Source organism: Mus pahari, chromosome 14, assembly GCF_900095145.1.
Source record: "Mus pahari chromosome 14, PAHARI_EIJ_v1.1, whole genome shotgun sequence".
Classification (NCBI taxonomy): domain Eukaryota; kingdom Metazoa; phylum Chordata; class Mammalia; order Rodentia; family Muridae; genus Mus; species Mus pahari.
Genome location: NC_034603.1, coordinates 38,220,314 through 38,241,189, shown reverse-complemented (window position 1 = coordinate 38,241,189; position 20,876 = coordinate 38,220,314). Strand labels below are relative to the sequence as shown.

The 20,876-nt window shown below is 47.9% G+C and overlaps 1 protein-coding gene across 1 annotated transcript; it reads left to right on the top strand.

The window, feature by feature from the left end:
• Positions 1-253: 253 nt before the first annotated feature.
• Positions 254-17,601, top strand: Pelp1 (proline, glutamate and leucine rich protein 1). Its single transcript, XM_021211982.2, has 17 exons — positions 254-515; positions 3,993-4,057; positions 4,861-4,966; positions 8,765-8,914; positions 9,109-9,180; positions 12,134-12,193; positions 12,457-12,607; positions 13,105-13,234; positions 13,341-13,428; positions 13,768-13,856; positions 13,937-14,053; positions 14,168-14,315; positions 14,426-14,585; positions 15,159-15,214; positions 15,366-15,572; positions 15,684-17,114; positions 17,456-17,601. The coding sequence occupies exons 1-17, from the start codon at positions 267-269 to the stop codon at positions 17,546-17,548; spliced, it is 3,372 nt and encodes a 1,123-aa protein (XP_021067641.1). The 5' UTR covers positions 254-266; the 3' UTR covers positions 17,549-17,601.
• The last annotated feature ends 3,275 nt before the right edge of the window (positions 17,602-20,876 follow it).

Sequence of the window (20,876 nt, the reverse complement as noted above, 5' to 3'; positions counted from 1 at the left end):
CGCGCCTTTCCTGCGGATCACGTGTCCGGCCAGCGCAGCAACGCCTCCGCCCCGCCCTACCGCGCTCGGCCCGGGTTAGCAGCTTGCAAGCCGCCCCAGCGCCGGCGCCCGCCCACATTGCGCATGCGCCCTCCTGCCGCGGGGCGCCAGCCCTCATTCATCCAGCCCGGCAGGCCGCAGCCCCCTCCTCAAGACCCCTCCCCGAGCGGCGTGCGTCGCACTTATGTTTGCGTCATCACGCCACGCCATTGCTCGAGCCTGTGAAGATGGCGGCAGCCGTTCTTAGTGGGCCCTCGGCGGGCTCCCCGGCTGGGCCTCCTGGCGGGCCCGGGGGTCTCTCTGCGGTGGGATCCGGCCCGCGTCTGCGTCTGTTGCTGTTGGAGAGCATTTCCGGGTTGTTACAGCCGCGAACGGGGTCCCCCGTGGCCCCCGTGCATCCCCCAGTGCAGTGGGCCCCGCATCTGCCCGGGCTCATGTGCTTACTGAGGCTGCATGGGACGGCGGGCGGGGCGCAGGTAAGTCCGCGGCTCCCCGGGTCACCGTGGGAAGGCTGGCGAGGCGGCTGGGCACCGTGGTCCCGCCTTCCTGAAGCTGTCGCTGCAGCTGAGAGCTCGAGGAGAGCCGAGAGTAGAGAATAGAGCCACTTAGCCATCGCGGACGCGATCCACGGACTTCTCATCTGCGCCTTCCCCAGAGCAGCATTAGACCCCGTTTCTGTTCGGTCATTGATAAGCACAAAGCAATGAAGGGACTCGTTTCCATTCCAGGTCCCTTGACTAGTTCAGTCCTCCTCAGCGAAACTTCTTTTGGCGGCGTTTTCCCTGGGGTAACCGAACACAAACATTTACTAACTCTCAGCCAAGGGCCTACTCCTCCCGCCCCCCTACTCGGCGCTCCAATTCCAGTCATAATGGCGATGAGCAAAAAGCCATAACACAAAACTGAATCTGGCATGAGTTTCCTAAACCGGTATAGAGAGAGGATTTAGAGATTTCTCCAAAAGACCTGGAGTTTAAGATGAACAGGGGTTAGGTAGTGAAAGAAAATTAGAAGTAGTTGAAACGTTAGAGGAACATTCGTGTAGGAAGGGTTGGAAAATAAGGGCATTGTTTAGGTTAGGGGTTTAGGTTGTTGAAGAGAGTGGGTAGAGTTGAGGTAGGCGGTAGACAATATGTTGTCTACCTGGTTAGGAGCCTGTGCACAAAAAAATTCACATGCGTTCAGTTCCTACAAGCTAGAAACCCAAGTGTCATCCTCAATACGTGGTTTCTTGCACACTTTCTTGCAGTCTGTGAAGTTCTGCCTTTTTTTTCCCCCCTATGGAGACAAAGTCTCACTATGTGGCTCTGGCTGGTCTGGAGCTGTGTAGACCAGGCTGGCCTCGAACTCACCGAGATCCAGCTGCCTGTGCCTGGGCATCTGCCATCTTGTTCAGCTGTGTGTGTGTTTATGTTGGTGGTTATGGGCAAAGGATAGCACGGTGCACACATCAAAGTCATAGGAACTTTTAGGTCCTAAAGTTCCTGTGTCAAGACAAGGTCTCTTGCCTGTGGTGGACTAGCTAGCCCAAGCATTGATGTTGATGCTCTTTGGTTTTTCCCTCTTTGGTTTTACCCCGTGTTTCTCCGTAGGGGACCCAGCGATTATAGGTGCTGATACTGCTGTGGCTGGCTTTTGTGTGGGCTCTGGAAGACAGGATTGTGTGGCTTATATTCACTGTACTCTCTTCAGACTGTTGGGAATACTCCAGTTAAATCTGTCCTGCTAATGATCTTTTGTTTGTTTTGTGTGTTTTAGAAGTCTCTCTGATTTTTCCAGTGACCTGAGTTTTTGTTCTGATGTACATTGACTAGTCCTTCAGTAAGCCCTGCACACATGTGCACACGTGTTCCCCAGTCGTCAGTTGGCACGTTTCTATAATTTTTTCCCCCCCGAGACGGTTTCTCTGTGTAGCTCTGGCTGTCCCGGAACTCACTCTGTAGACCAGGCTGGCCTCAAACTCAGAAATCCGCCTGCCTCTGCCTCCCGAGTGCTGGGACCACGCTCGGCTTGTTTCTATGATGTTATGTCCTCTTCACGGCTGCTACTGATGTGCTGTGGCTGTTGTCACCTGGGCTTTGGGCAGCCACTTGTGCCGCATTCTTTCTGGTGTTACCCTTAGAGGTATCTGCAGCCTCCGCCTCTTTTTCTCTTTCTCTCTGACACATGTTTATGCCACACAGCAGAGAGACGGGGAAAAAAAGCAATTCCTAGTGAATAATGCACTTAGATGTATGTGATGCATTATGGGGAAGTAGTGTTGACCACTCTGGCCTTTGAACGTGCATTTTATTATCCTTTGTGTGTAGGGATCGTGGGAAAGCTGTAGCACCACTACGAGGCTGCGTGGGTCTTTTTGTTTCCCCTGGCAAACGCTGATTAAATGTGAGCCTGTGGTTTTGTTTCTATTTTTATTTTTTTAGGTTTATTCATTTTATGTGTATTTTGCCTGAATGTAGTACACATACAAACGTGTGTGTTTGTATACTTGGTGCCCATGGAGGTCAGAAGGGCATCAGATTGCCTGGAACTGGAGTTGCAGATATGTTTGAACCACTACGTGAGAGCTGGCAATTGAACCTGTGTCCGTTGCAAGAGCAACAAGTGTTCTAGCCTTTGTTTATGTATTCCTGGCTATCCTGGAACTTGCTGTGTAGATCAGGCTGGCCCATGCCTCTGCCTCCCAAGTGCTAGAATTAAAGGCGTGCGCCATTACCAGCGCCTGGCTTCACCTGCGTTTTAATGTCCAGTCAGGTGAGTCGGGTGTGGGGTTCCCACTTGAGTCCGGTCCTTAGAACTCACTCATGTCTTGGTTTTGGAGCATTTGGATTTTCTAACTGGATGCTCAGCCTGTGTCAACCGTATGGATTGTTTCTGTGCACTTCCCTCCATCTGGGAGATAAGCTGCCAACACCTAAAGCAATGCTTCTCCTGACGTAGACGACTGGATAAATGGACGGACACTCTGCCACCGGGCTAAGGACTTTCTTGTTTTTCTTCTTTTTTGGTTTTTCAAGACAGGGTTTCTTTGTGATAACAGAGCCCTGGTTATCTGGCACTTGCTTTGTAGACCAGGCTGGCCTTGAACTCATAGAGATCTTCCTGTCTTTGCTTCCGGATGCTGAGATTAAAGGCTTGCGGCACCACGGCCAGCCTTTTTTTTTTTTTTTAAATTTAGAAGTCACATTTCTTTATTTTGTATACGTACAGGTGTATGCATGCCATCGTGCACAAGTGGAGGTCAGAGGACACCTTTGGGAGTCGATTCTCCTACCATGTGGGTTCTAGGAATCAAGTGCAGGTTGTCAGGTCTTTACGTGCTGACCCATGCCACTGGTTGTGGAATCTTGTTTTATTCAGTTGTGCCTTCCTTTATCTGAGCAGTGGTGATGGGGGATTAGAAAGGACGATGATTTGTGGCCTTTGGGAGATGTAGGTCCCCTGAGAGGAGTCTGGTGCTTGGGTTACATGTAAAGGGGCTGATGAAGGAACTTGCTTCTGTGTGAGGAAGGGCCGGGAAGGAGGAGAGGTTGAGCCTGTTGGTGTGTTCTTACCTCTGAGGAAGGCAGAGTCAGGAGGAAGAGAGTTGTTTCTTCTAAGTGACTAAAGAAGAGTTGGGATGGATCTGTGTTCATTCAGCCAGTGTTTCTGGAAGTCTTTATGCTAAGGGAGGTCTGCTGAGGTGAGCAAGCTTTATTGTTGAAATCTAGTAGATGAGTTGGGGTGTCCTCTTGTTAGCCCTGAGGTCTGTGCCCCCTGCCCCCTGCGCCTGTGGGATGCGAGGGAGGAGGTCAGCAAGATAGAACGGGAGAAAACAGACTGACAGACAGCTGATGACCTTTTTGTACTGAGAAAGTCTTCTTGGGAGCGGGGATGGAGGGCAATGGTGACTTTCTTGTGCATCTTTAGTGACCTTTGCTCATTCACTCCTGGTTTTTTCCCTCCACTTCTAGAATCTTTCAGCTCTTGGGGCATTGGTGAATCTCAGTAATGCACATCTTGGCTCCATCAAAACTCGGTAAGTCTTTAATCTTTAATCCCCTTTCTTTAGAACGATGTGCCTTTGGAAAGTGGGTTGAGCTGGGCAATGGTGGAGCACACCTTTAATCTTAGCACTCGGGAGGCAGAGGCAGGTGGATTTCTGAATTCGAGGCCAGCCTGGTCTACAGAGTGAGATCCAGGACAGCCAGGGCTACACAGAAACCCTGTCTGGGGGCGGGGAGTGGGTTGAGTGTGTATTTGCCTGTCCTTTGTCCCCACCCCACAGATTCAAGAGATTTTTTTTCCCATTCCGGGAGCTGCAGGGAGTTTTCTTTTTCTTTTTCTTTTCTTTTCTTTTTTTTTTTTTTTTTTTATTTTTAAAATTTTTTTTTTTTTTTTTTAATATTTAAAGATTTATTTATTTATTATATGTAAGTACACTGTAGCTGTCTTCAGACACTCCAGAAGAGGGAGTCAGATCTTGTTACAGATGGTTGTGAGCCACCATGTGGTTGCTGGGATTTGAACTCCGAACCTTCAGAAGAGCAGTAGGGTGCTCTTACCCACTGAGTCATCTCACCAGCCCGGGAGTTTTCTTTTTGTGAACTCAGCATTTTCATCTCCTAGGTCTCCTGTTCCCACATGAGATTGGCCCTGCCTCCTTCTTTGCTTGCTACTCTACCTCTCTCTGAGTCTTCCATGTCTTGTGAGGTAGAAACCATAGGAAATCTGGGGATGGAGTCTTATGAACAACAGTAAAGATACAGGGAAAGTAAAAGGACAGGCAGGAGGCTTCTGAAGTCTAGCCCACATCCTCGTCACCCTCTTCTTGCTTGTCAGGTTTGAAGGCCTGTGTCTGCTGTCCTTGTTGGTAGGGGAGAGCCCCACAGAGTTGTTCCAGCAACACTGTGTTTCTTGGCTTCGGAGCATCCAGCAGGTGCTGCAGGTAAGGTTCTGCTCCCCTCTGTCCTGCCTGGTGGGGGTCAGGTGTGGGCACTTAGCATGGACACTGAGCTCTGGGGCAGAATGATGGAACACAGTTTTCTGCTTTGTGAACAGAGGAGGTTAAGCTTCCAGTAGAGATCCGATTGTTGTACCTGTTAGCTTACTTTACTTCGTTTGCCTTTTCACATGCTGTAACTCTCAGCTTCACCTGGTTTCCTTGCCTCAGGAGTGACAGCTCTGAAGTTCCTTTTGTGAGGGTGTGTATGTTGCTTTGTTAATCTTTTGAAGTTTTAGTCTCTCTCCCTGGTATCTGCTGTACTTTCTGCGCTTAGTTATTCCATAAGCATGTTCTGAGTACATTGGCAAGCTGTGTACTAAACTCAGGAGGTGCTTGGATTCCACTTGGATGACTCTTAAGTCTAATACAGGCACTGGGATATTTTCTTATGAGCTAGAAATTTGCAGGTATCAATTTAGAGTCATGAGCCATATGGTTTCCATTAAATGCTACTTTTTATACCTTTAAAAATGGGGAAAACCATTCTTTATGGGCAAAACCAGATATTCACATGTTACAGTTGGTAAATTCTGTTCTAATGGAAGTCACTTGAACTGATAATGATATAACCAACTGTGGAGTGACACCTGTTACAGTAAATAAAGACTGGGAATCTGACCAGGGTAGTGTGAGTTAGTGATTAGAGCCACCAGTTTACAAAATGCATTTCTATTCTGATCAATACTTTGGCTGTAAAATATTCTAAGAGTGTAAAAGCCCCACAGAGGAGGAAGCTGATCATTAGGAGAGCTGCAAACATGGCAGAGTGGGGAGGTAAAGGCGGGGTTGGGAAGCTGGCTGGAGAAGAGCCAAGCCAGGGATTTTTTTGTTGTTGTTGTTTTGTTTTGTTTTGTTTTTTGTTTGTCTGCACAGAGACAGGGCTTCTCTGTGTAGCCCTGGCTGTCCTGGAACTCACTCTGTAGACCAGGCTGGCCTCAAACTCAGAAATCCACCTGCCTCTGCCTCCCGAGTGCTGGGATTAAAGGCGTGTGCCACCACTGCCCGGTTTCATGGATTTTTTAATAAGAATTTTTGCTTTTATTCTTTGAGTAGTGGGAGTTCATTGGAGGTTCTAAGTGGATTTTTTTTTTTTTTTTTGCTGTGATAACACAGTGCCACAGATTGAGCAATGCATAAAGCACAGGGTTGTCTGAATCATGGCTCTGGAAGCTGGGAGTAAAAGTTAAAGGGGAAGCATCTCTTGAGGGTCTGCTTGCTCCATTATAACATGGTGGATGACATCAGTGGGAAATGGGGCTGGGGTGGGAATGAGTGTGTGCTAAGCCTCCTCCCTTAGCAGACCTACCCCTGCAGTAACTGTCTCTCTGACTTAGGGAGGTGTGCTGCCTCGGGGATTTGGAGATTGTGCAGACCATAGTGGTGACAGTGAAGCAGTAGTGATGACATTGTCACATTTGAGAATTTCTCTCTGGGTGCTGGGTAAAGAACCAGAAAGGAGAGGCCTGAAGCAGAGGGACCAGATAGGTGGACTTACAGGTGGTAGGGGAGAGCATTGGCAGTGGCCTGCAGGAGGTGCGCTGGTAGAACTGATGTGTAGATGGGTTTGAGGGAGCCAGGTGAGCAGTCTCACGATTGATTGGCTTTGGGAGAAGACAATGACCAGCGTGATCTGTGGCCTTCAGAACATTGGAAGGCAGCCAAGGCTCAGGGAATAAAGGAAACCCTGAGTGTGGCCTGGAGTGTAGAGTAGCAGCCCTCTCAGACCTGAAGAGGACTTCTGTTGGTATGTTTTACTAGGGAATTGATTACCAGTGCTTAGCCAGCAGTGAGAATGGGGGTGGGCTTTAGTGTGTGTCCTGGCCAGAACTGGGCTTTAAGTGCATACTGTGCTGAAGGGTCACTCAGTGTGGGGGGAAGAGTTGTCTGCAGAGTCTGAGTCTTGACACAGAGCAAGCCAAGGAGATAACCAGGATTGAGAGTTGGATGGAATCCAAAGGAAGAGGGAGGAGTGAGTGAGATTGTGGGGTTGGATGGACTCCAGGGGGAGTACAGGAGGAACGAGGGAGGGGTGACTTCTGCTTATACTCAGTGGAGCTGGAATAAGACTCAGTTGGAGTCATTTTCTGTAAAAGCAAACTTAGACTGGTGAAAGTGGTGTTAAAGAGTTAGGAGCCAAGCTAGACTGGATTGGGATGAGAAGCAAATGGGAGAAGAGGGATGGACATAATTAATGGGAGTAGAGTTTTGTATCAGCCCAAGAAAAGAATCTCTAAGATGGGAGCAAAGTAAGCTTGTGCCCGTGTCAGTGGGAAGAGAAGAAAGGTCAGTACTAAGCCCAGTGAAGGGGTCAGTTATGGCCAGGAGGAAGGGAGACTAATAAGGAAGAAGGACGGAGAATGGGGTACTTAAAGACCTCAGGGCTTTGTTTTGTTTTGTTTTGTTTTGTTTTTTAACCTACATTTTCAGGTTTGGGAGTTAGAACCTATGAAGTCCCTGTCTTTGGCTTCAGTTTTTTCTGCCATAATGAAGGCAAGACCATGCAGGGTGGCACTGGTGGGGGAGGTTGGGATTTGCAAGTTCATTGGAGAAAGCTAGCTGGAAAGAAATGTAGGATTGCTACAGTGTTGTAGGACAGTGTTGAAGGCCTGTTTATAGTCCATGGCCCCAACTATTCTTTTAAAATTAACAGATTGGTTAAGATGGCTCATTGGGTAAAGCCACTTGCTGCCAAGCCTGGCAACCTTAGTTCAGTCCTGGACATGATGGAAGGAAAAACTGGCTCCTGAAAGATGTCCTCTGACTTCTATGCTTCTGCCTTCATAAACAAACAAACAAACAGATAAATAAATGGGGAGGAGAAGAAAAAAAAAGTAAATGATTTCTGAGATACGATATATAGCCCAGGCTATCCTTGAAGCCCTGCGCAGGAGCCACCCTTGCCCAGCCCCTGTGGTAGCCAGGACTACAGGCAGGGCAGTAGGCTCGGCTGCTCACCTTTCTTAGTCAACACTCCTGTATGTGCGGTTGGACGTGGCTTCTTCTGGCTTAGAAGCAGGTATATGCCAAATTATTTTTTTTCCCCTTAGGTTCTTGTGAATTTTCCAGAAAGTCCTGAAACCCATGAGTTCCAGGGTGGGTGTATATCAAACTTGGAGAGATGAGGCAGAGAAATGCAGTATGGGAGATGAAAGATTATTGTAATCTCCTAAGCACTCAGATCTTAAGTGTGGCTTTGTTACTTGTTTTCTTCAAACTCTTGGGACCCAGATACATTCTTATTTTATAATTCTTAATTTTTGAGGTTCTGGGGATGGAGCCCAGTGGCTCCTGTGTGTGGGGTGGCTCCTGTGTTCCAGGCACTGGGTACTAGGATATAAATACATCCTTTCTATAGATACCTAGGTTCCTTTTGTAGCCTCCTTATCCTCTTTCCTGTCTATGGTAATGTGATGGTAATAGTGACATTAGCTGTGGTGTTTCTATTTATCTTATCTCTGTCAGTCCATCCATCCATCCATCCATCCAATGTGCATTGGTGTTTTGCTTACATGTATGTGTGTGAGGCTTTCGGATCTCCTGGAACTGGAGTTATAGACAGTTGTGAACTGCCATGTGAGTGCAGAGAATTGAACCCTCTGGAAGAGCAGCCAGTGCTCTTAACCACTGAGCCATTTCTCTACCAAGCTGTGGTATTTCTTAAAAGACCTGTGCTGTTACCTCCTGTCCCTCTTCTGGTGACAGTGAAGGTAAGGTTTGCAGCATGGGTGCTGTTGTTTTTAGTCTCAGGACTCACCATCTACCATGGAGCTGGCTGTGGCTGTCCTGAGGGATCTGCTCCGATATGCATCCCAGCTTCCTACCCTGTTTCGGGACATCTCCACCAACCACCTTCCTGGGCTTCTTACTTCCTTGCTGGGCCTCAGACCAGAGGTGAGACTTTGCAGTTCTGGTTCTTGCCTATACTGTTTGTATTAAAGAATGTAATGGGAACTGCTTAGGGAGTAGGTGTAAGGATAAGAGAATAGTGACTGACTGGAGAAGGGACCTTGTGGGCTGGGGATGGGTGGAAGTATATGGGCTATTGGTGCTTGGCCTCTCCCTTCTGAATTCTGCTTTTCCCACAGTGTGAACAATCAGCTTTGGAGGGAATGAAGGCTTGTGTGACCTATTTTCCTCGGGCCTGTGGCTCTCTAAAAGTAAGTACTTTTGAAACTTTTAAAGCTCTCAACCTAGAATCCATCCCTGGCATTTCTAAGTTCTTATTACAACAAGCATAGTATAACAATACTACCCTGGAATAGTGGCACTTAGTCTTCACAGTGAAGATAGTGACTTAAATTACCTACCCAAGACGAAGAGGGCTGGCGCTTTGTCTGTCTGATACCCTTTGTCTAACCCGTAAACTCCTTTCCTCATCTCTCCCTCCCTCCTGGCACAGCCCTTTTATTTGTTTATATTATATATATGTATATATATATATATATAAGTTATGTGTATAAGTGTTTTGCCTTCATGTATCTCTTTGAGCCTCGTGTGCCTCTGGTGCCTGCAGAGGTCAGAAGGTGTTGGATTCCCCTGGAACTGAAGCTAGCAGATGGTTGGTTTGTGAGCTGCCATGTGGGTGCTGGGAATCAAACTTGAGTCCTCTGCAAGAGCAGCCAGTGTGCTTACGGCGGAACCATCTATCCAGCCCCTACCACCTTTGCTCCTTCTTTTTAATGACCCCTCTGAGGTACCCCTCAGGCCCCACCCCTCAACCCCTTTCTCTTTCTGTCTTGCCCATTCTGGCTCTCGACCTGACTTGGTTCCTGAAGCACCAGCAGTTTCTTTCCTTCAGGAAGAAGGCGCTACCGAGAGTTATTACTTCCTCACCCCAATTTCTGGTTTTGTTTTTTGTGATTTTAGCTGCCTTGTTCAGACAGCAAAAATAGCATGGATTTGTCATGGGTAAGAGACTTTGCCACCAAGCCTGACTTGTCTCTCCCTGCCAGTTCCACTGATAGAAGATTTGTTCTTGCTGTTCCTGCACTCTTTTCCTTTCCTCATTAAGTCAAAAGCTTTTCAACCTCTTCACTTAAAGGGAGTACTTTATGGCTTCTCTTTAGCCTGCCTGAATTGACATCACTTGAGGTCACCACAAAGTCAAGTAAAGTAAAGGTCGTTTGAGCACAGGCCCTGTGCTGCTGGTAATGGAGGGGAGCAGCTAAGCTGCTGAGAGTGAACTGTGTCTCACTGGCAAAGTCGTCAGTCTATTATAATTGTTCTGCTTTATTATTAGGTTGTTAGGTTCTTTCTGTACCCAGATTGTGAGTTAAACTTTATGGTAAACTTTATGATAGATCAGTGTGTATATGGAAAGTATAGGCTGGGGTAGTGGTACCCTCTCATGACTGAAGCAGGAGTTTGGAGTTAGTCTAAACTGTATAGTGAGATTAAAAAAAAAAAAAACCAAAACGGGCTGGAGAGATGGCTCAGCGGTTAAGAGCACTGACTGCTCTTCCGAAGGTCCTGAGTTCAATTCCCAGCAACCACATGGTGGCTCACAACCATCTGTAATGAGATCAGATAGCCTCGTCTGGAGTGTCTGAAGACAGCTACAGTGTACTTACATATAATAAAAAAAAAAAAAAAAAAAAAAAAAAAAAACCAAAACAAAATAAACATAAAATCTATTATTATTTGGGATTATTTATGATTTCAACCATTTGCTGGAGATGTTGATACAGATTCCTTGTGGATACGGGTGTTTGTGTCACTGTTGCCTCCAGTCTGTGACGCCGCAAAGCAAGTATTTTTAGTGAACCTATGTGTACTGAGTCTTCATTTTCATATGGCTGCTCTTATCCACAGCTAATAGAAATTGTAAGTGGGCAGGATAGGATTTCTGTTTTATCTTTTGTACTGTGGAGTGAATTCAGTCCAATCACTGAGTTCTATCCTTGGCCCCTCAGAGTTACAATTTAATTTTATAAAACAAAAATACCTGGAATCACAAACTTTCTGTTTGTATTAAGTTCTGTTTCAATTAAAGTGTTCCAAAACAGTTTAAAAAGTATTGATAGGGCTGGCTAGATGGCTTAGTGGATAAGGCATAAGCCTGATGACTTGAGTTTGATTCCCTAGAACTTCCACATAGTGGAAGTTGCAGATGATCAGTCACTGTGGCAGATCTACGCCGTCTGCTTGTGTGAGGTCAGCAGGGTCTTGGGTCAAGCAAGCTAGATCAGGGAGCTGGTCTCTGGTAAGAAGTTACGGAAAGCTAGTGTCAGGCTTGCTCACATCAAGGGACTAGGAGGGAAGGGAGAACTGGAAACTCGGGGTGGCTGAACCCTGCTTCTGATATGAGCAAGTCTAACATATTTACAATGGCACCATTACAGTGTAGAATTAGAATTCACTCTAGAGCTAGGTGGTGTTAATTCTTTGATTTGAATTTGTGGTGCATGTAGCCGGTAGGGTAAGGGGTTCCCTTTATACTTGGAAAGGAACAAGTGAGCTCATCACGGACAGCCACAGTCCTGCTCATAAGCATAGCTGTTTGCATTTAAAGTTGAGAGGTAAACTACATTTTACTTACAGGTCACTGAAACCAATGGTGGCCTTTTCCCCATTATTACTCATGCATTCATGAACCCCTTTTATTCTACCCCAAATAAATTGTGGACCCCAAATAAATGGTTGAACACTTACTCTAGGCTTTCTTGTATCAGGCAGAGGTTTGTTGAGAGACAGTGGAAACTCGGAGATTGGTTGCTGTCTAGCCTGTCCTTGTGACCCAGTCCTCTCCATCCCCCTGGGCCTCATTTATGTCTCAGCGTGCAGAGTTGGTCTGTGGGCAGTTCTGTTTTTCAGAACTGTCATTTTGGCTTCAGAAAGAAAGGTGACTGTCACTTGTGAAGACTAGCAGAGGGACCCCAGTTGTTTTTATGGCAGGAAGGAGGTCCTTTCTCCCAGTAAGGAGGCTCAGAACCAGAGCTCATGTGCGGGGTCTGTCTTTGCCCCAGAAACATACTGTTAATAGCTGTCATCACCCCATGGATGCATCATGCTTTCTGTGTCTATAGGAAAGTCAAGTCTCAGGTAGAAGGACTGCCATGGACACTCTTCTTGGCATTGCTCCATGACCTCTTCCTTTCTTCCCTCCTCCAGGGAAAACTGGCTTCCTTTTTCCTGTCTCGATTGGATTCCTTGAACCCTCAGCTCCAACAGGTAAAGGGAAGGGAGAGGCGCTAATTAGGTGGATCTGGTCTGAGGCATAGTTTATAGCTTATTCTTGGCTGTTAATTGTACAGCATTTGGATCCTCTTTTCAATTTCTTCCTCCTAACGTACACAATTACTGGCTTTCGTACTCTTAGGGATTCTGCCTCGCTGTAACTTGAACTTGTTGAGTTCTATTTTCTGGGGATTAGTGAGGTTGGAGACCCATGGCAGAGCTAGTTCCTCTCTGACCAGCTTTCTGCCCTTCTGCAGCTGGCCTGCGAGTGTTACTCCAGGTTGCCCTCGTTAGGTGCTGGCTTTTCCCAGGGACTGAAGCACACAGAGAACTGGGAACAGGAGCTGCACAGCCTGCTGACCTCACTGCACAGCTTACTGGGGTCCCTGTTTGAGGAAACAGAGCCGGGTAGGGAACAGGGCTGTAGTCAGGAGATGGGTTGGAGAGCATGGCAGGAGGGAACAGGTGGGGTCCACAGAGGCCGGGCAGTGGGTTTCTGGGTGACATGGATGAGAACATAAGTGGGTAATCTAGCAGAAATGAAAAAGAGTGGGGACTGGAGAGGGGGTCAGTGGTGAAGGATACTGGCTGTTCTTCCAGAGGACTGGGAATTGATTCTCAGCACCCACATGGCAGCTCGTACAAAGGGAAAAGGAGGGATGCTCCAGTATAGGAGGGACGGGAGAAGGGCAGAGTGTATAGGAGGGACGGGAGAAGGGCAGAGTGTATAGGAGGGACGGGAGAAGGGCAGAGTGTATAGGANGTATAGGAGGGACGGGAGAAGGGCAGAGTGTATAGGAGGGACGGGAGAAGGGCAGAGTGTATAGGAGGGACGGGAGAAGGGCAGAGTGTATAGGAGGGACGGGAGAAGGGCAGAGTGTATAGGTGGTTGTATTGTTGCCCAGCTCCTGTGCAGAGTGAAGGCCCTGGAATAGAGATGCTGCTTTCTCCCTCAGAAGATGGTAACACTCATGTCCTCCTCCAGCTTCGGCAGAGGTTTTCAGGACTGGCCCGTTGCCTGGGGCTCATGCTCAGGTGTGTGGGTATTGAAGGGAATGGGCTTGAGGCTGGAAGCTGTGGTGGGTGTGTGGAGTCAAGCTGGTGGTGACTGCTCTGACATCTCTTTGCTCTGGTTCTCTAGCTCTGAGTTTGGGGCTCCTGTGTCGGTTCCTGTGCAGGAAATCCTGGACCTCATCTGCCGGATCCTTGGAGTCAGTAGCAAGAATATTGTGAGTGGGCTTTGCCTTTTGCATTGTAGTCTTGCTTAGGACCCTGGCCACCTGGACAGTACCCAGCTGTCATCTCTGAAAGTGTCCCTGAGGCACGTGCAAGTGGACTCCTCACACAGGGTAGAGCCCCCTGTGGTCAGTGTAGAAAGTGCAGGTTGGGGATGAGCCAAGGCGTCATTCAAGGGCTCAGTCATGGTCAAGCTCTCCTACAGGATGGCAGATGGGCTTGGGTTGAGCTGGGCCAGGGAGTTGGTTCATGTTGTATAATCTGATATACCTGCTCTGTTTCTGTCTTTCTCTGGTTCTTTTTCCATCTTACTGTTGCTGAATTTTCTCCAGAACTTGCTTGGAGATGGTCCCCTCAGGTTGCTGCTGCTGCCTTCTCTGCACCTTGAGGCCTTGGACTTGCTCTCTGCACTGATCCTTGCGTAAGTAAGCTTGGTCATGGTGTGGAGAAGGGAACGAACATCCTGGAAATGAAGGCCACCATTCCGTCCTCCTACCCTAGGTGTGGAAGCCGACTTTTGCGTTTTGGTGCCCTGATCAGCCGGCTGCTTCCCCAGGTTCTCAATGCCTGGAGCACTGGGAGGGATACCCTAGCTCCAGGCCAGGAGAGGCCTTACAGGTGATTGTCCACGAGGGCGGATAGAGTGGAGAGGGTGGATGAGACCATCAGGGGCCCCAGGGGCTCTGGCATGTCAACTCTGTTCACAGCCCGCTTTCCTTACTCCTTCTCCAGCGCCATTCGGACCAAAGTGTATGCTCTCTTAGAGCTGTGGGTGCAGGTTTGTGGGGCCTCAGCAGGTATGCTTCAGGGAGGAGCCTCTGGAGAGGCCTTGCTCACCCACCTCCTCAGTGACATCTCCCCTCCAGCTGATGCTCTTAAGGTGAGTGAGACCTTGGCTCCTGCTTCCCTGGCTCCTGTGCCTATTTCCTGACTGACTGTCCTGACTTGCTGTTTGCCTGTACATATGACTGTGTTTCCTTTTACCACAAGCTATGCAGTACCAGGGGAAGCTCCGATGGAGGTTTGCAAAGTGGGAAGCCAAGTGCTCCTAAGAAGCTAAAGCTCGATATGGGGGAAGCTTTGGCTCCACCCAGTCAAAGGAAAGGAGATAGGAATGCCAACAGTGACGTGTGCGCAGCTGCACTGAGAGGTGGGTTGGTGTGAACTGGTCAGCCAGTTGGCAGAGTAGAGCATGTAGGAGCAGAGACAGCCATACAGCCTTGAGAGCATTCTGCCCTGCTTTTAGTTTGGGGATCTGGTAGTTTCTCCTGATCTTTCAAGATTTCAGTTTAATTTAGTCAAGCACTTTACATATGCATTGTGTGTGGCAGGGACAGTATGAGCACTTGTGGGTGGGGATCCAGGGATCCATGCCAGTGGGTTCATGTGCAGGGTAGAGCAGGATGCAGGTGGGGATCCCCTGCATCTAATGTACCCGAGAATGGAGCCAGAAGTTAAGTGGATGCCGGGATGGTAGGTGACTCTCCTTCAGGTATTCTTACTACCTGCTGTCTGTCTCATTGTCCAAGGTGAGGCCAGGTCTCCTCAGTATACAGATGGAGTACATTACTTGCATTATCTGTCACACCCATTTTACACTGGTGGAAGAAACTGAGAGGGTAAATGCCTTACCCAGGGTAGACAGTAACAGAACTGGGTGCTCCCTGCTGGGCTGTGTGCCCTTGCCTTCCTGTCTGCCTTTGACACACCATTCTCTTCTCAGGCCTCAGCCGGACCATCCTTATGTGCGGGCCTCTCATCAAGGAGGAGACTCACAGGGTTAGTTAGTGGGGACGGGTCCTAATGGCGGGGAGGGGCCACTGGTCTGTGTGTTGGGAGTGTTTACCTCAAAGGTGGAGCCACTGAAAGCTGGGAAGGAGGCTCTGGCTTCGGAGGCAATGCTTCTGGCCTCACGCTGTTTTCTTTTCAGAGACTCCATGATCTAGTCCTGCCCCTGGTCATGAGTGTCCAGCAGGGTGAGGTCCTGGGCAGCTCTCCCTACAACAGTTCCTGCTGCCGCCTCGGGCTCTACCGCCTGCTGCTGGCTTTATTGCTGGCACCTTCCCCGCGCTGCCCTCCTCCTCTTGCCTGTGCCCTGAAAGCTTTCTCTCTTGGCCAATGGGAAGGTAGTCTTGAGGTAATTGCTGACTTGGTCAGATCTCTGATTCCTGGGTTCTCTTGTTCTGATGTTTGCCTTGTGAGACCCTGTGTTCCTGATGTTCTTGCCCTTCCTTCCTTCCTTCCTCAGGTCTCCTCTTTCTGTTCAGAAGCTCTGGTGACCTGTGCTGCTCTGACACATCCCCGAGTACCTCCTCTACAGAGCTCAGGCCCTGCCTGCCCCACTCCTGCCCCCGTCCCTCCTCCTGAGGCCACATCTTCATTCAGGGCCCCGGCCTTCCATCCTCCAGGCCCCATGCCCTCCATAGGTGCTGTGCCATCCACAGGCCCATTGCCCTCGGCAGGCCCCATTCCCACAGTAGGCTCTATGCCGTCCACAGGCCAAGCGCCCTCTCGCCCCGGTCCTCCAGCGACAGCCAACCACTTAGGCCTCTCTGTCCCAGGCCTGGTATCTGTTCCACCCAGGCTCCTTCCTGGCTCTGAAAACCACCGAGCAGGCTCCGGTGAGGATCCTGTCCTTGCTCCTAGTGGGACCCCTCCGCCTAGCATACCCCCAGATGAAACTTTTGGGGGGAGAGTACCTAGGCCAGCCTTTGTCCACTACGATAAGGAGGAGGCATCCGATGTAGAGATCTCCTTGGAAAGCGACTCTGATGACAGTGTGGTGATTGTACCTGAGGGGCTTCCCTCCCTGCCACCTGCACCACCCTCAGGCACTCCTCCCCCTGTGGCTCCTGCTGGCCCACCAACAGCCTCCCCTCCTGTGCCAGCTAAGGAGGATTCTGAAGAACTGCCTGCAACTCCAGGGCCTCTACCTCCACCCCCACCCCCACCCCCACCTGTCTCTGGCCCTGTGACACTTCCTCCACCCCAGCTGGTCCCTGAAGGGACTCCTGGAGGGGGAGGACCCACAGCCATGGAAGAAGATTTGACAGTTATTAATATCAACAGCAGTGATGAGGAGGAGGAAGAAGAGGAGGAGGAGGAGGAAGATGAAGATGAGGAAGAAGAAGACTTTGAGGAAGAGGAAGAAGATGAAGAAGAATATTTTGAAGAGGAAGAAGAGGAAGAAGAGTTTGAGGAGGAATTTGAGGAGGAAGAAGGTGAATTAGAAGAGGAGGAAGAAGAGGAGGAGGAAGAGTTAGAAGAGGTAGAAGATGTGGAGTTTGGTTCAGCAGGGGAGGTGGAAGAAGGTGGACCTCCACCCCCAACACTGCCACCTGCTCTGCCACCTACAGACTCCCCCAAAGGACAGCCCCAGGCAGAACCTGAACCTGGGCTCTTATTGGAAGTTGAGGAGCCAGGGCCGGAGGAGGTGCCTGGGCCCGAGACTGCTCCCACCCTGGCCCCTGAAGTGCTCCCCTCCCAGGAGGAGGGGGAGCAGGAAGTGGGCATCCCTGCAGCAGGGCCACCCCAGGAGCTTGTTGAAGAAGAGTCCTCTGCTCCCCCTGCCCTGCTGGAAGAGGCGAATGAGGGCGGAGGTGACAAAGTGCCACCCCCACCCGAGACACCTGCAGAAGAGATGGAGACAGAAGCAGAAGTTTCAGCTCCTCAGGAAAAGGTGAGAGGATTAGCTGTGGAGGACCCTGGGTGAGGCAGTGGAGCAAAGCTGGGGAACCTGTGCTATAGTCAGGCTGTGTGTGTGTGTGTGTGTGTGTGTGTGTGTGTGTAGAAATACAGATATCTATCTTCAGTTGTTGGGGGACCCACATGGAGACTGAGCTGCAAGTTTGTTACAGGGATGGGGCACATTCAAAGGAGAATGTGATGAGGGGACACTGGGAGGGGTAGCTTTTGAGATACGAATAAATGTAAAGGGTCACGGTGAGGGCTGGGGGGTGGCTTCAGTATGATGAATACTTCTGTGTGTGACTTTGAATTTTGTGCCTTTGTCCCTAAAAGGAGCAAGATGACACAGCTGCCATGCTGGCTGATTTCATCGATTGTCCCCCTGATGATGAGAAGCCACCACCTGCTACAGAGCCTGACTCTTAGCCCCTTCTGCACCCGTCACTTTGTATCCAATAAAGTTCTGTCTGTAGACCCTGTGCGCTTTGGCTCTTGCCACACTTCCCAGCCTCAAGGCTGAGTGAGTGCTGGATTTGCTGCATGATGTCCCCACTGAGGAAGAGCCACTGGCTAAGAGAAGCACCCAACCAACTTCCTGTCACTAAGTTAGTGTTGGAGTTTTCAGTTCTTGTCCTCTGCTCTTTTCTGTAGGAGCTAGCTATGTAGCCCAGGCTGGCCATTAATCCAGTCTTGAGTAAACTTTCCTTGTTCCAGGGGCTGAAGTTGTAGATGTGCCCCTGCACACAAGCATATCTGCTTTTCTAATGTTATGTCTGAGCTGAATTGCCCGTAGGTAAGGCTGTGGAGAGGTGTGTTTTGCTTTTGTTTTTGTAGTGCAAGGCTAGCATTTTAAGGGGTTAACAGTTGAATTAATTGGTTGAAATGTGAATAGTTTTAAGGATAAAATTCTCCCCTAGTTATTTTGAAAATTTTCAATTTTTCAAAGAAATTGTAAATATATAACCTTTTCCTATTCAGTATTTATTCAGATTTCTTTGTCTTTACATGGATGCTATCTACAGATATATATATATATATATATATATATATATATATATATATATATATATATATATATATATATATATATATATATATATATATATATATATATATATATATATATATAATCTTATGTGTTTGCATCTTTTGTCTTTGATTCAGAGAGCAACTTGTGGACATCATGGCCTTTCTCCCCTAAGTTGTCAATGTTATCTAAGACTGAGAACTCAGTGTTGGGGCCTGGAGAGATGGCTCAGTGTGAAAGCACTGGCTGCTCCTCCAAGGATGCAGGCTCAGTTTTTAACAGCTACATGGCAGCCCATGGCTGTCTGTAACTTTAGTTACATCTAACACTTCTAGTCTCAATGGGCACCAGGCATGCAAATGGTATACAAATATACATGCATGGAAAACACCGTATATATAAATTTTAAAAACACACACACAGACACCCCCTCTCCCCCAGTATTCATACAAACACAAGCATGGACTGGAAATACACTCAGTTGGTAGACTGTTTGCCTAGCAGGCATGAAACACTGGGCTCAACACCAACACCACATGAGCACATTTGTAATACCAGCACTCAGGTGGAGGATCAGAGGTAAAGTCACACTTTAAACTCACTGTGAGTTGGAGGCTGCCCTGAGATACAGGAGACCCTATCTCAACCCCCAATCCCAGACAGAAGAACAAAACCCGAACAATATTATCATCAAACCTAAGAAAAGCTCCACAACTCACTTGTCAGATGGCCCCTGACTTCAGAGCTTGACTGTTAGATCAATAAGCTTTTCACCTCCAGTTCAGTATTCAATAAACTACATGAGGACTTGAGCATTTGGGTATAATTTACTCTGGATGCTTTTGCCCAACTGTCAAAGTGTCAACTTGGCCACTTCGGTGGGTGGCCAAGCTACCGAGTGGGTGGACTCGCTGTAGTTAGTACAGTACTTTGAAGTGTATGATAGGTTTATTGCGGTGTAATTCCATTGTAAGGAAAATTTGTATTATCCAGGTGGTGGCAGTCTGATTTATTTGTAAAATTTCATACCTGGGCATTTGACACCCCTGAGAATCAAGAGTTTATTCGAAGATGGCCATGTAAGGATCACTGATGGCAAGATTCCTAGTGACTGCTCTCCCAGAAAGACCTGGAAACTGCACTTAGGGTATCAACCATGGGAATAGACTTGAACAGGTTTTTTTCCATTACCTGAATATATAACATAATAATAGGTAATCACAATTCAAAAAGGTCCGTAGAGACCTCTTCTGATTTCTGGTCTGGCGAAAAGGTTGCCTCCCAGGCACAGAGTTCGTGTGTTCAGCGTTAATGTATTCTAGAGATAATTCTGTGTATTTGTAAGCAGTTTTGTATAAACATGCCTTTAAAAAAAAATAGTAATATGACTATGTCCCAGGCTGTCCCCTCTTGACACTTTCATTGTGTCTTACTGGTAAATACTCATAGTTACAAGTATGCCATAGCTACTTCTCATAGCTATGTATAACATATAACAGCATCTACTAATAGTATATGTATTTTTGGAAAAAACAAAGATCTATATGAAGTCACAAAGACGGCACAAGTGAGTAGAGGTGAGAAGGTCGCTCCACCCACTTCCCGGTGGTTCTGCCTACTAGATTGTAACGGTTAAGATAGTCCGTTTGATGGTGTTGCAGTAATGAAATCTGCTTTCCAGGATGGGGATAGACAGAAGTCTTTGCCCAGCCTTCATACCGTTTGCAGGCTAGAGATGTCTGGATATAGTCACTGACAGATAATAGAATGTATGTTAATGCAACGGGAAACTAAAGCAAGGAAAGGTGCTATGTAGTTCTGTATGGGAGTGGTTTTGTTCGTTTTCAACATTGATGAAAAAATTCAAACAAATTGAATTATAGATAACATGTGCCACATTGTGTGTGTGTGTGTGTGTGTGTGAGAGAGAGAGAGAGAGAGAGAGAGAGAGAGAGAGAGAGAGAGGAGACTGGAGACTTCTGGAAACATTAATTTTCTGGTCAGGACAAAAGTACAGAAGCTCAGAAACAAGCATTCCTGTGTTGTCAAAGAAGTTAGTTTAGAAAGGTGGCTATGGGGCTGGGAAGAGGCAGGGGGTGGGGTGGGGCTGGAGGGGCTGTGGTAGAAGCCGCTAGGGAATGTATGCAAGTGACTGAGCCTGTGATTTATGTTTTAACATCTATTTAACGTACTTGCAGAATAGTTGAGATGGAATAATAGTAGTGGAGATGCAAGTAATTCATTTAGGAGAGTTGATGTTTCCCACCAGGGTTGGAGTCTGGGGACTTTTTAAAGGAGCATTGATAAAAATTTGAAGTTCATTCCATTTCCTTTTCTTTTTCCTTTCCTTTTCTTTCTTTCTTTCTTTCTTTCTTTCTTTCTTTCTTTCTTTCTTTCTTTCTTTCTTTCTTTCTTTCTTTCTTTTTTTTTGTACAGATGGTTGTGAGCCTTCATGTGGTTGTTGGGAATTGAATTTTAGAATGTCTGCTCGTTCTGGTCAACCCCGCTCGCTCCAGCCCAAAGATTTATTTTATTAAAAATAAGTACACTGTACTTATTTATGAATCACTTATTTACACTGTAGCTGTCTTCAGACAGCACCAGAAGAGGGGGTCAGATCTCTTTGCGGATGGTTGTGAGCCACCATGTGGTTGCTGGGATTTGAACTCAGGAAGAGCAGTCGGTGCTCTTAACCGCTGAGCCATCTTTCCAGCCCTCATTCCACTT